Source organism: Camarhynchus parvulus, chromosome 6 (genome assembly GCF_901933205.1).
Source record: "Camarhynchus parvulus chromosome 6, STF_HiC, whole genome shotgun sequence".
NCBI lineage: Eukaryota > Metazoa > Chordata > Aves > Passeriformes > Thraupidae > Camarhynchus > Camarhynchus parvulus.
In genome coordinates this window covers 31,684,757-31,698,673 of record NC_044576.1, presented here as the reverse complement: position 1 = coordinate 31,698,673, position 13,917 = coordinate 31,684,757, and the positions used below count along the sequence as shown (strand labels likewise).

Here is a 13,917-nt window from a genome sequence, read left to right as displayed (position 1 = left end):
AGTGCCACATCCACTTTAAGCACAGTTATGAGGGGATTGCCTGTAGTGCTGGGATTGTGGCTTCACTTCCAAATGCTGGAGCAGTGTCTGGGATAAATCAGTAACTGTGGTGGTATGACACACTGGGTGCTGCAGAAATCCTGGAGCTGCTGGGAGATGTGGTAGCAAAAGCTCCCAGTGGCTCTTAAGCTCCAACAGAAGAAATTGATGTAATTAGTTGGTGTTAAATGACCTAATTAGCACTAAGAATGGTCTAGAAGTGCTGTTTTATTGTACTTTGTGGAAGTTCATGGTGAGCACGGGGCTCTAGGGTGGGATCCCTGGATTGCTTTCCATGACACACAGTGGTCAATCCTCTGGGCTCATCCACTCTGGCCCATGGTGTGCTGGTTTACAGTGCCCATGAGGAACATCGCAAACTTCTAAATTCTGCTTTTGCTGTCTGCTAAAACCAGAAAACTGAGGGGATGGGAATTTTACCAGTCTTATTTCACAGGGAAAGCAGACACATTCTTTGCAAAAAGTGGTTGTGCAAGTGACAGTTCCCTGTCAAAAAGAGACTTTTCAAGTAGGCTTGAAGTCACAATTCTACAGAAAATAGAGAGACAAGATTTTACTGCCTTCCCTCAGAATTACTGGGCGTTTGGTCTCATTATAACCTAAAATTTTAACCTGTTGCTGGCTGGATGAGATGGTGATGATACCAGAGCCTTGTCTGAGTCACATTTCTTCAGTACTTCCCCAGCCTCCATTTAAGTCCATCATTCACTTTACTAAACATTGCAACACTGAGCAACATTTGCAAGATGGGGTTCTTAAGAAATGTTGCCATCAAGGACATCTGCAGATTTTCCTGCTACTTACAATAATATCTCCTGTCCTTTGATGGGTGAAGTGCTTATACTAATTAAATTCACTAATCTAATTGGGAGTGTACATCTTTGATTACCCATCTCCTGTTGCAGCTTTTTGTAGGGTTCACTTTGTGTTTCTTTTTCCTGTGGTCTCATTTCTTGTTTCATTAAGGTTCTGCTGGGTTTTCTTATTAAGTTTACAGGAAAAGTCTTGAATGATTATACTCATTAAGGCAGTCTTTTATGACCTTGGTAAAAAACAAAACAAAGCCATCTAGCCTAAAATGAATCTGTATGAACATCAGGTTTTCTCATTATTTTCCTTTTCTTATTTCGGATGACTGTAAAGAAAAATCAAATTAAAACTGTAAATATTTCAGTAGTTCATCATGTTGTATTATTTTGAAAAGTTAGGATATTAAACCTAGTGGGTAATAACTGCATTTTCCTAAAAAAGAAACCCCATTGTCTGTTTAGAGATGAACCCCAGAGGACAGGGCTGATCCAGCCCGAGGCATTCTGAAACGGATTTGTTTATGTGGAATCATTAATAAGATATATTCAGAGGAATGACTTATGAAAACACAATATGATGTTAATCCATTAATGACTGAATGAGGAGGTTATGCACCATTCTTTAGGCAATTTAATAATTCATGTGATCTTTAAGTCCATAAGAAGAAAAAACAATTCAGTTGCACCAGTGTAATTAAACACAATTAATTGTTGGTGATTAATTTATCCATGTTTAGTATGTATGGCTTGTTCTCTTTGCAGGTATTAAACCTGTATTCAATTATAGTTATATATAATTATAATTACAGATAATGTTTAACATATATATATTATTCTATATTATATATAGAATATAATATATATCTATATAAAATATATAACAATACATTATATATATAGATTATAGATTTTATATATATATATATATATATATATATATATATATATATATATAATTATATTATATTAAACCAAAACCAAACACTGTCAAATTGTCAGAAAAAATTTTGTTTGCCTGCTTCAGGAAATTCAAATTATAAAAGTCACCAGGGACCAGAATGATTATTATATTTTTAAAATATATATATTTTTCCCCCCTCATTAAATTCATTATAGTCATCTTGTGGGAAGGTTTAGCCTCTTGAGCCCAGGTTTTGTTGGGCTGGAGCAGCACCTTGAGCACTGTTAATGCTTTAGCATGATTTGATTTTGTGCCTGTGATCTTGGGTTGGACTTGACAATCTTGGAGGTCTTCTCCAACCTTTGTGATTACGGGATTTGTGTCCCTGCCTTGTGTCCTGCCTGCAGATTTGGGGTGGTGGAGTTCAGAGTTTCTGTGGAACGTGGGCTCTGATGTTAGGAGAATCTGCCCATTTATGTGTAAATGCACTGGGTTTATTTTTTTTTTTTTGTAGTTCACAGTGCAGGGAGGTGTTTGCAGGTTTGGCCATGCTGATTTGGATAAATCCAGCAGAACACCCGAGGTGATCAGGGAACAGAGCAGGGAGCTGTGCAGGATGATCAGATCCAGTCTAGGCAGGAATAGGTGGCTGGATGGGGTCACAGACTTTAATTACCTTGCCATGATTGAGGCAAACATTTTTGAGGGAGCTGTTGGAGGCTGTGCCTGTCAGGGGGATGGAGCAGGGACTTCCCAAGGTCACCCCCATGCCTGGAGTGCCCTCCCCAGCAAATCCCTGCCTGCAGGTGCTCATTCCCTCTGTGTTTCCCCACGTCCTGGTGGCTCAGGAGAGCTTTCTGCGGCAGGGCTGTCTCAGCTCCTGGCCTCTGGTTAATCCCTTGTGTTTCTGCCTCACCCAGCGTGGGAGCTGGGCTAATTGAGTTTTAATTGACAAGTGGAAGCCTGCTGGTGATTAGGCAGTGCTTTGGCTAATTAATTTAGAATGGAAGAATGGAACTGTTGTGGACGCCCAGCTACAGCCAATGGAGCTGATCTCCTCCTCCTGAAAAGAGGCAAAATGAACGTGACAGAAGATTAATATGTTTTCTAACAACTCCCAGACTTTATTAATGAATCACATTATGTTCAGCCCGAGTTTGGAGCCAGTACCTTTCTCATGTTGTGCTTTGTCCATCTTTTTAAATCTTTATTGGGCTTTCCCAGCAGAGGAAGGAAGAAAAATGTAGGGAAATAATGTACAAGTCCATAAGCCTACAACATTATTATTTTTTTAATCTCCTTCCCTTTGATTTGAAAAACCTCATTAGCAAGAGTTAGCTTTCATTAGACTGTCAGAGTATAAGTCCCCAAAAAGCTTCTGTACATGTTTTATTGAACAGTACCGTGCCACATAAATGCCAGGATTACTTAAAAAGACAGAGAAGGTTACAAAATTCAAAACAACATATCAGATAATTTATTTAGCAGCTGAACCATCATATATCTCAGTCTGGCAGAGATTTTTACTGAATATATTTCTCCCTGTAGCATTGCATTTCAAGTGAGCTTCTTCAGACACTAAAGATACCAGAATCTGGTATTTTACCAAGGTGTGCTATTTATTCTATAAACCCTTTATCTATTCATAAATATTTTACTTGTTCTACATGAATAATTATATAAAAATAATCCTTCAAACCTTCATGACGCATCTCAGCTGCTTTTTAAATATTTCTTATATGCTCACTGATTCTCCTGATTATGTTTTCCACACTGTTGATGGAGCAGGGGCGATGGTTTCCACATTTTTCTCTGGGAAATTTTACAATTTGTTAGCAAGCTGCTTCTCTGAGACTGGGAGCATTAAGGCCAAACTGTGGGTGCTACAAAGAGCATTGCAAGGCTTCAGCAGGGACAAACTCCTGCCTCCTCAAGGCTGGGTTGGATGGAGTTTGGAGCCACCTGGCCCAGTGGAAGGGATGGGAACAAGATGATCTTTTCCAGCCCAAATTAAAATTATTTGCATGTGTTAGCCACCAGCAGGAAGCAGTGTGGTCATGGAGAGCAGCATTTCAGGTGGAGTTGCATAAAACCTGCCTTAAGCATCCCTGCATTCCCAAAGGCACAGGGCAGTGGGGTTGCTGCAGCTCTGGGAGCTTCAGCCAGAGCAGTCTGCAAGAACTAGGGTGTGCTGAAATTCATTTTGAGTCAATTCTGATCTGCCTAATAGCACTTAAAAATTCAGCCAATCTCCACTCCCAACATGAAGAATGGAATGAGTTACCAGCAGAGATGCTTTTCATTTCCAGGGGAGGCCAGTGCCTCGACAATGTGGGACAACAACGCTTGGATTTTCTTCTATGACAACAGCACTGAAGGAGAACCTCCCTTCCTAATCCAGGATTTTATCCATGCCTTCCAACCAAATGCCAAACTTATCATCATGCTGAGGGACCCTGTTGAAAGGTGAGCATGAAAATTTTCTTGTTATAATAATATTTTTAACTCTCACTCTGTTGCATGCAAGTCAATCTTCAGTAAATATTCCTGTGGTGTTTGAGAGCTACTTGGTTGTGACAAGAGGGGTTTTATTCTGTGTATTTTGGCACAGGTAGCAGTGATAATGTTTTAAAGAGAAGCATGTGAGTGTGAATGCTATGAGTGCCATGCCTGGACTCCTGAGCTACTCTGAAAAAAGAATTTTTGTTTCCCAATGCAATCTAATGCCATTACCTGAGCTAATATGTCCTGGTTCTCAGCAGGGCTCTTTAGACTAGGAGGGCACTGTGTCTCCAGATCTTAGCAGAAGTAGTCCTGGGAAATGTTTCATTTAAGTAGTAAAATCTATGTTTTCATGGGGTTTGCAGTTCAAACTGATTAAATAATAATTTTTAAGAATGATGAAATAGCTCCAGAGTCAGCAAATGATACAATTTTTAAAAACTCTTTAAAGTGCTTGATGAGACAGTCATGTAAAGTTTCACTGGGCCTTGGAAGCTTGCACAACCAACTGCTACAGGAGTTCATCCTTGGTCTTCCTGACTTTGCAAGGAAAGGGTTTGGATTTTTCCCCAGGTATGGACTGTTTTAAATGGCTATGGAGAGTCAGGAGTGTCGAGCTTTCCACTTGCATTTCACTTTTTCTCTCCAGTCTTCCTCCAGATTTCTGGCTCAATCTTTCCCACTGTGTCCTCTGAAGCAGGATGATGATGATGAGGGTGATGGGGAGGGTGGAAAGGATGAAGGCAGAGTCCACAAGGATCAGACTGAGGGGGTGTGAGCTCCTTTTCAGTGTAGCTCCATAGGGATAGTCAGAATACTTGTGGCAGGGTCAGTGCTCAGGGGCAAAGCACCAGAAAAACTCAGGGAAGGAAGGAAGGAGATGCAGGTGATGGTGGGGATGAAGATGATGGTGGGGATGAAGATGATGGTGGGAATGCAGGTGATGGTGGGGGATGCAGGTGATGGTGGGAGATGCTCAGCAGCTTCCAGAGCTGGGGTGGTGCTCCCCAAGGAGCTTCCCTGCTGGCAGGACGGGCTGTGGTGGGAGCCGGATTGGGAGATGGTTCCCAGCTCCTGTGTCAGGAAATGCAGCTCTCCACATCAACGTCTCCTGACCCCAGGAGTTAACAGATGGTAATTTTATGCAAGAGAGTGGCTGGAGTGGCTTCCTCATGTAAATTAGTGACAAACTCCCTGATTGCCTTAACCACCCTCTGTAATGGAGGTGTAGCTCTTTGCCAGCTTTAGCAGGGGTCGCAGAAAATTCAGCTTCATCTCCTTGATTGTGTTTATGACAAATTGGCTCCTCTTTGTCTGCAATTCCCTGCATTCCTGATGGCTCATCTGAGCTGCAGGAGCAAAAGCAGAAGGGACAGCCCAGGCATCCATTGGTGGGACGGGTTCCTTGGAGCAGCCAGGAGGGCAGGGGGTGGGATGGGCTCTGATCTAACCTGCACAAAGTTTGGGTGTTGTCCCCAGCTGGAAATAATTGAATGACATCTTTTTTTTTGAGATGGTTGTTGTGAACTGGTGTCATTATTTCATTGCAATGGACAAGAGGTGGAAGGGAAGGACTTCAAGTAGCTAGAACAGCTGAAATACTAATCAGCAAAGGCGGATGTCCTCAGAATTAAAAACAGATGGGGAAAAAAAGAAAAAGAAAAATGGAAAGGAAATCTCAGCTGCCCTGCAGAGGCAGAGCTTGTCCTCAAGAACGCAGTTTTTCATAAGATGCCAACGAGTCTGAAAAATGATGCATTTCTTTTGATGGATGGTTAGAAACACCAAGCAGTCATATTAAACCTTCTTAATGACACTTTAGCCTGGCTCATGCTGTACCTGCTGCCTGCTGGCTGATTTTTCCCAGGAAGAAGCCTTTCACCACTCAGTCCCACCATCCCTGGGACCAGCTGCGTCCTGATATCCACATTGCCTACAAGCAGGGGATGCTGTTGAGTGTCTGATTTAGGTGAACTCAGCTGGCCTGGTCCTTCAACTTTTCCCTTTTTTCTTTCTTTTAAAACGAACAGAGAGTCTTCATTTGTTTCACATGGGAATTAAAATTCTATTCTTGCAAAACACTGACATAAATAATGAGTGCAGAGGGGCTGTTCCTGTGCTTAAGTGCTTTGCTGGATTTAGGCCTAAACTTTCCAAATGAGGCATTTTTAAGTACCCACGGAAATATAGGGAAGTTAAAGGATAAATAAACTAAGTGCAATACAAAAGGTTACTGCAGTAATAAGTGGGACCTAAATAGATTGGTGTTTTTATTTCTTAAACACCTGTGGTTTTTTGAAAGAGGCTGAAAAATATGCAGATTTTCTGGAATTTTATCAAGAGAAGGGTATTGTGGAGGCATCAAATCTGTGCTGCAAACACAGTTGGGGAACTGACTCCCTGAGTGATACAAAATTGTCTTCAAAATCCTGTGGTATCGTTGTGGTTCTGGTCATTCTAAGCCTAATTATGAATGGAAGTTAAAATACCATGTTCAGCAGATCTAATATTTGTGTTATGTCTAGGTATTTCCTTTGTCTCTTTAAAACATGTTCATCTTGCAAAAGCCTAATCAAGGTTTCAGGGCTTAATGCTAAAATGGATATTTTCCTTGCCTGTAGGTTTTGGATTGTTTCACTGCATCACCCCCAAAGGAATTTGAATTTACATTATCTTTTTTAAGTAATTTTAAGTAATTGTGCTAAAAGTGAGTAATGAGGGGATAATGCTTTGTAACTTAGAGAAACTCCTGCTTCATCTTAAAAAAAACAAAGTCAGAAAATCAACAGGTAGAATGCTGTAAATTGAAAGTCTTTTGATGGAAAGTCAACATAAGGTTGGAGCTGAAGCTTCCTGTGAAAGGAATGGGAAATCAGAACTCTTTCTAACTCATGACTGTAGCCAGCTTGGTAGTAATATAAGAATTACCCTTTCTACCCACCTAAAGTTTCTAAAATCAGCTTTAAGTTTTAGAGACAAGGACGGTTCCAGACCATGGAACACCAGGTGTAGAGGGGCAGCAACATCAGCTGAGACCAGTTCTGTTCACAAAGAACATGAATTTAAAGTCTAAATTTTGCCTTCAGGAGAAAACATTGGCTCACACGATTTCTAGGGTCAGGTCTCCAGGGGATGCAGACCTTGAAAGTGGGGATGCTGTTCAGAATCCCCTGGAGAGGGTTTTGCTGTGAATGAAATGAAATGAAATGAAATGAAATGAAATGAAATGAAATGAATGAAAAAATGTCACTGTGTGACAGGCTGTGGGTGGGACGCTGTTACACACACGTCCCCTTTCCCTGGATTCCTGTAGCTGATTGGAATTGCCAAATCTGTTGTGTAAATGAACGTTCTTCCATTCCCTCAGCCCCTCACTGCCACGTTCTCCCCTCCCAGGCTGTACTCTGATTATCTGTACTTCGCCAGCGCCAACAAATCCGCGGAGGATTTCCACGAGAAGGTGGCGGAGTCCCTGCAGCTGTTTGAGGGCTGTGTGCTGGACTTCTCCCTGCGAGCCTGTGTCTACAACAACACCCTCAACAACGCCATGCCCGTACGTATGCCCTGCCACTTGGGGCTGCTTGCTCTTTTCACAGAATTCACAGTGACTGGGTTGGAAGAGACCTCCAAGATCATCGAGTCCCACCCAGCCCCACCTCTCAACTGAACCCTGGCACCCAGTGCCACATCCAGGCTTTGTTAAACACACCCAGGGATGGGGACTGCACCACCTCCCTGGGCAGCCATTCCAGAACTTTATCACCCTTTCTGTGAAAAACTTTTCCCTGCTATCCAATCTGTATTTCCCTTGAGGCTGTGTGCTCTGGTTGTGTCAGTGCTGCTGGAGAAAGAGCCCAGCCCCAGCTGAGCACAGGCACCTTTCAGGAGCTGCAGAGAGTGATGGGGGCAGCCCTGAGTCTCCTTTTCTCCAGGCTGAGCACCCCCAGCTCCCTCAGGGCCTCCTCTCAGGGTTTGTGTTCCCAGCCCCTCTGGATGTGCTCGGTGTCCCAAGGTCCTTCCCAAGCTGAGCGGCCAGAGCTGGGCACAGCACCCAGGGTGTGCCCTCACCGGTGCTGAGTACACAGTGACCTCCCTGCTCCTCTGCCCACACCATTCCTGCTCCAGACCAGGAGCCTTTGGCCTTCTTGGTCACCTGGGCACTCTGCTGGCTCATGTCCAGCCTGCTGCCCACCAGCACCCCCAGGTCCCTTTGTGCCTGGGCATTGTCCAGCTGGACAACCTGGTGGAAAGGTTGTTAAAACACCAAAATCCCATGCAAGGAAGCAGTGAGAAAGCAAAACTTTCTCCCTGTTCATTTGTAAAGTGGTGGGTATAAATATATATGTAGACATGTAAAAGATGGTGTGGGGGCCCAGCTGTCTCCTCAGCCTGTTCCCTGCTGGATGCCAACAGGGATAACACAGCTTTCCTATTGTGCAAGTGCATGGAGAGCACATTTAGTGAAGATTAATGTGCAAGCTTTTTGCAGATGTCTCCAAAAAAGTAGCTCTGGCAAAGATCTTTGCAGTACCAAATTGCCTCAAAATCAGAATAAATTATGTGTTCTTTTGTAGGAAAAGGCTATCAATAACTAGATAAAATATTTTTTTCTTTTTTTTATTTTAATTGTCCGTGCCAGAAAATTATACAAGAAAACACAGAAACTGCTGGCAGGGGAATGGATAAGTATTACAGGCTTACAATTCCAAAATTCACAATTTTAGCATAGAACTGACTTCAGATTTTGCTCGAGGGCAGAGAATAATACAGAATAGATGGATTGGGAGTATCTCATCTGGCCAGTTTGCCATTCAATCCTCTTTTATTTGCTCAGGCTGTAAAGGATTCGGAGGGAATAGTTCCCTCCTTTGCCTCTGGGGTGAAGTTATTGCCTCTTCGACTGGATAAAATAACAGTACAGGAGTGCACTCCATGGGCTGGGGCCCTGCAGCAGCAGAGCAAACAGGACACTGCTCTCACTCACCAGGTAGGCTGGAGCTGCTCAGCCCTGACTGCAGCCCCCAGGACTCCCTCACACACCAGTTGCTGCTGGGCAGCATCACAGAATTTTCCAGCCATCTGCTTGCACAAATGGGTTCCTTCCAGTGTGGCAGAGAAAGGCAGAGAGAGAACCAGAAGGAAAGATTTTCCTCTTATGTTCATCCTCAGGGTGCAGAACCGTCTCCATTTATCATCTTCAGCAGCCCTCTTGAAGAAGATGCTTTTGGAAACGAGCAGAGGAGGCCTCTTTCCTTCCATAGAGCCACAAGCAGGTGCTTGTAATAAAACCCACATGCCAACTGTGCTCCTCAGTGGCCTTTTTTAGCTTCTTCTTCAGCCAAGTTGCTAAATCTGTTGTGCTCGTGGTGTGCTGTGCACTGAAGGAGTGAGGATTGCTGTCCCTGGTGAGCTCATTAGGTTGCTAATTCTGTGACTGTGCCAGGAAAAGAAGGGGTTTGCTCTTTGTTAATGTGTTTCTGAAACCACAGAGGTGTCCTGGGCATCCTGGCTGCTGATGGATGCTGAGGGGGAAGAAAGGGGTGTTTGGCACCTGGGATCAGAGGCAAGAACACTACCCAGAGAAAGGCACAGTGACCAGGGTGATCCCAGTTGTGCCTGCCAGCACCTGAAGGAGTGCACAAGGAACATGGAGAAACTATTTACAAGAGCCTGGAGTGAGAAAAGAAACAATAAACCCCAAGTTTGCCCCGGTGCTGAGTGGAATGAGGCACTGACTGAGGGCTGGGGTGCTGCCCTGTCATGGACATATTTTATGAAAAATCCTTTCGTTAGGATTTTTTCTCCTGAGAAGCTGAGAAGCCTCAGAGGAAAAGAAAAATAATAATTATCTGCTGCTGTGGAATGCAACAGGTGCATCTTTGATTGGTCTCACGTGGTTGTTTCTAATTAATGGCCAATCACAGTCCAGCTGGCTCGGACTCTTTGGTCAGTCACAAGATTTTATTATCATTCCATTCTATTCCTTTCAAGTCTTCTGATGAAATCCTTTCTTCTATTCTTTTAGTATCGTTTTAGTCTATCATTTTCTTTTAATATAATATATATCCTAAAATAATAAATCAGCCTTCTGAAACATGGAGTCAAGATTCTCATCTCTTCCCTCATCCTGGGACCCCTGTGAACATCACCACACTGCCCTGCCAGAATTATCCCATCTTAGCCTGATGTCTTCATCAAATAAGAGGTTCTAGATTGTGGTGAAGCACATCTATAAAGAAATCTGCTAAATGTGGAGACTTATGTTATAAACAGCCAAAGACACACATCAGAATCACACAGGATAATAATAATTCAGCAATAATTCAAAATAAGGCTTTTTAAGGGGAATTTAGGTGTCATTGTAGGTCATGGGGCAGTGTCAGGAGTGAAAGGGGCTGTTATCTGACTTGATGGGCTCTGTGGTAATGTGAGCTGAAGATGTTATAAGTCTCTTTTATGAAAGATGCTTAAGACTGGGGATTCATGTTCCTCTCCTCTGAGCCTGAAGGGATTTAGAAAAATATTTATAAGCACAGTTGGAGGCTGGACTTTTTAAGAACACCAAGGCTACTCTTTTTGTGTTTCAACTTGTTATGTAAAATTGAGGAGGGAAGAAAAACGGAGATAAGGGCAGGAGAGGCTGAAAAGCTGCTATTCCCCCTCTCTGGTCTGACTGTGTGGGTACTCAGACAAGGCACCATCAATGCTGCTGCAGCTGAGATCTCAACCTAATTACTGCAATCGGAGGATGCAGCAAAATGCACCCAAATCTAACACCTGACAGCAAGGCAGAATATTTGTCCTGCTCATGGCAGTGTGACCTGGAGTGGAATCATTTAGGTTGGAAAGGACCCGTAAGGTCACTGAGTCCTAAGTTTTAATGCAGCACTGCCAAACCCACCCCAGAACTATTTCCCCAAGGTGAAATCAAACTGAAATAAGCAGGCTTAGGGTCTGGAGAAGGGGCAGGACTGAGCATCTTGCCTTGAATCACTGTTCATCAGGGGGCTGAGAGCCCTCAGAGTATCCATGAAAGCTCCAAGCACGGAGAGCTTGGGTGTGAGGTGGCTGAGCATCCTTCTCTGGATAATTGTGTCTGTGCAGCACTTTTACACACACCTGTGGCTGGTGCAGCTTGGTAAGATGAAGTCTCTCACCAGCAGAAAAGCTGTTTGCAAAGATCTCTTTAAGCTGTTCAGAAAATGAGAAGAAGGTTTAAAAATAGTCACATACTTTCTTTCTGTCATTCCTTAAAAGCACATTTTGGGGATTTTTTTTTTTTGCCCAGATGGCAGAGTGGAGTGTTGTTTTGTGTTGTAAGGTGAACTAATTTGGGTTTTTTATTCTTCCAGGTGAGGTTACAGGTAGGGCTGTATGTTGTGTATCTCCTGGACTGGCTGACAGTTTTTAACAAAGATCAGATCCTTGTTCTTCGCCTGGAGGACCATGCATCAAACATGAGGTACACCATGCACATGGTGTTCCAGTTCCTGGATCTGGGTAGGTGCTTGCTGGCTGGTTTAAGTGTGCAAAATCATTATTATCCTCTTCCTTTTAGGTTGGTTTTGCTTTATTGAGGGACAAAAAGAGAAGCAGAGGAATTTGGCTTGAAGGATGCATTAATCTCATTGCCTGGAGTCAAGCAAAATTAAATTCTCAAATGCCTGGTGTTAGAAGATCTTAGTAAGAGTATATAAAGGAAAAAAAAAATCCAGACCACTCAGAATGCAGGGATTTATCTTCCCACCCAGAAGCCAGCCCTGCTTCTGAAGGCACTCAGGGCTTGTTTGCCATGGGCTTACAAAGATGCAAAGTTATCCCTCACCATTTTAACAAACTGAAGTGCTACCAGCCCAGAACCTAAATCTGAGCATGATGAAAGGTTGTGTTTGTAGCCGAGGAGAAGGGAGAAATTGTGTTTTTGCTGTGCTGATTGAGACATCTGTTGCTAATCCTGGGAAGAAATGCCGGCAGACAAAACGTTGCCCAATGTTGATTTGACAGTAGCAAGAGAATGAAAATGTGGCTGAAAAATCGTCTGTCTGGTCCAAGGCTTGGTCTAGATGATGGGAAAGCTTGGATGGAGCAGGCTGAACAGATGAAGAGCTTGGCATCTGCTTCCTGAGTGTGGTTTGTGCTGGAAAACTCCCTAGGTTTTTATCCTGGTGATGCACATTTATTCCCAAAGTGGGGTGTCACTGCACCTGTGTCCACTTTGATCCCACTGCCAGCCTCCAAAATAAACAAACCAGGCCTTTCCTGAGTGCTGAGTGAGGCTTGTGGGGCTTCTGTGGGGTATTAGTCAGCTCACACCATGAAATGAAATAGCAGCAGAGGAAAATACCTGCAGCTCCAGAATGGAGGGGAAGTTGTTTTCAATCACTGGGATTTTTCTGAAAATAACTGTTTTCCTCCAAGAGTGATTTATGATGCTTTTTATAGAGAGGATTAATTAATAGGAGAGGAACATGTATTATTTCCATATTTACCAGTAGTGATTTACTTTACTGATCTAAGCCTGTGTTCAATATTCTGAAACATTGTGGCTGCTAACAAAAATTACATTTTTCTCCCCATGGCAAACCTTCTGATCCAGTCATAAGGTTTCTTTAGGGTGGGCAATTTTGGGGGAAATATTTGAAGATAATATTCTCTTTTTCCACAGGGCCTCTGAGTGAGAAACAAGAAGCTCTGATTACCAAGAGTCCTGCATCCAACACCCGAAGACCTGAGGACAGAAGCCTGGGCCCCATGCTGCCGACCACCAAGGCAATTTTAAGAGATTTCTATAGGCCTTTTAATACAAAACTGGCACAAGTTCTTTTTGATGATGCTTTTTTATGGAAGAGGACATAACGTGTAAATTTCTTGCCACGACTACAGTGCTTAAAGGAGTTTTTATTTTTTTAAATTCTATTTTTGTGCGTGGATATTTTACTTTTTTTTTTTTTCCCATTCCAAAGAGGAGCCGATGGATGAGCTGAGAGTCTCACCTTCAGCCAGCACACATCTCAACAGCTCTGCCACATTTCCCTTGGGAGAATGGAAAGCATCTTGCTTTAATCAGTTTATTGCAACTTCTTTCACCCCAGAAAAGGTGTGGACAAGCATCAGGACAATGATGTCTTACACTCTTCCACAGGGGTGTTGAAGTGCAACCTTCTCTGAGATGCTGCAACACAGAGTCAGCATCAGTTTCCTACAGTTACACTTATAATCTCTCATTTCATTTTCAATATATGTTATTCACTCATTTTTTTTTCAAGCAATCAATGTCATTTAGTCATTAAAATTTTTAATTGATTTCAACCTAAAGTTCTGTTTCTTTTTGTCAGCCTGTTTAAAAATGGTCTACACTAACACTGAGTGTGTTTCCTTAATTCTGAAAGATGAAGTGCATTCACATAAATTTTCAAGTCTCATTTATATCTTCAAGATAAATGGACTTTCCTAGCCACAGTTCTTGTAAAAGAAAATTTTATAATCCCGATGAGAATGGATGGCTGAAACCTAAACAGGCCAGTTTGGTGCTTAGCATAACAAATTCCTTGCTTTCCATATTTTGTTCGTGTAAGTATCAATATGTATGATTTATTCATATCACTCACATATTTTCCTAGGAAACCACTTTTATTTAAAAGTCCA

At 42.7% G+C, this 13,917-nt stretch overlaps 1 protein-coding gene across 1 annotated transcript in view; it reads left to right on the top strand.

Annotated features, from left to right (window-relative positions):
• The window catches only part of CHST15 (carbohydrate sulfotransferase 15), a 44,395-nt gene extending 30,854 nt beyond the window's left edge, over window positions 1-13,541 (top strand). Inside the window, exons 5-8 of the mRNA XM_030951664.1 lie at window positions 4,080-4,236; window positions 7,669-7,825; window positions 11,625-11,772; window positions 12,938-13,541. Of these exons, the coding sequence (XP_030807524.1) occupies window positions 4,080-4,236; window positions 7,669-7,825; window positions 11,625-11,772; window positions 12,938-13,128 (653 nt within the window). The 3' untranslated portion in view covers window positions 13,129-13,541. The remainder of the gene's footprint in view (window positions 1-4,079; window positions 4,237-7,668; window positions 7,826-11,624; window positions 11,773-12,937) is intronic.
• The last annotated feature ends 376 nt before the right edge of the window (window positions 13,542-13,917 follow it).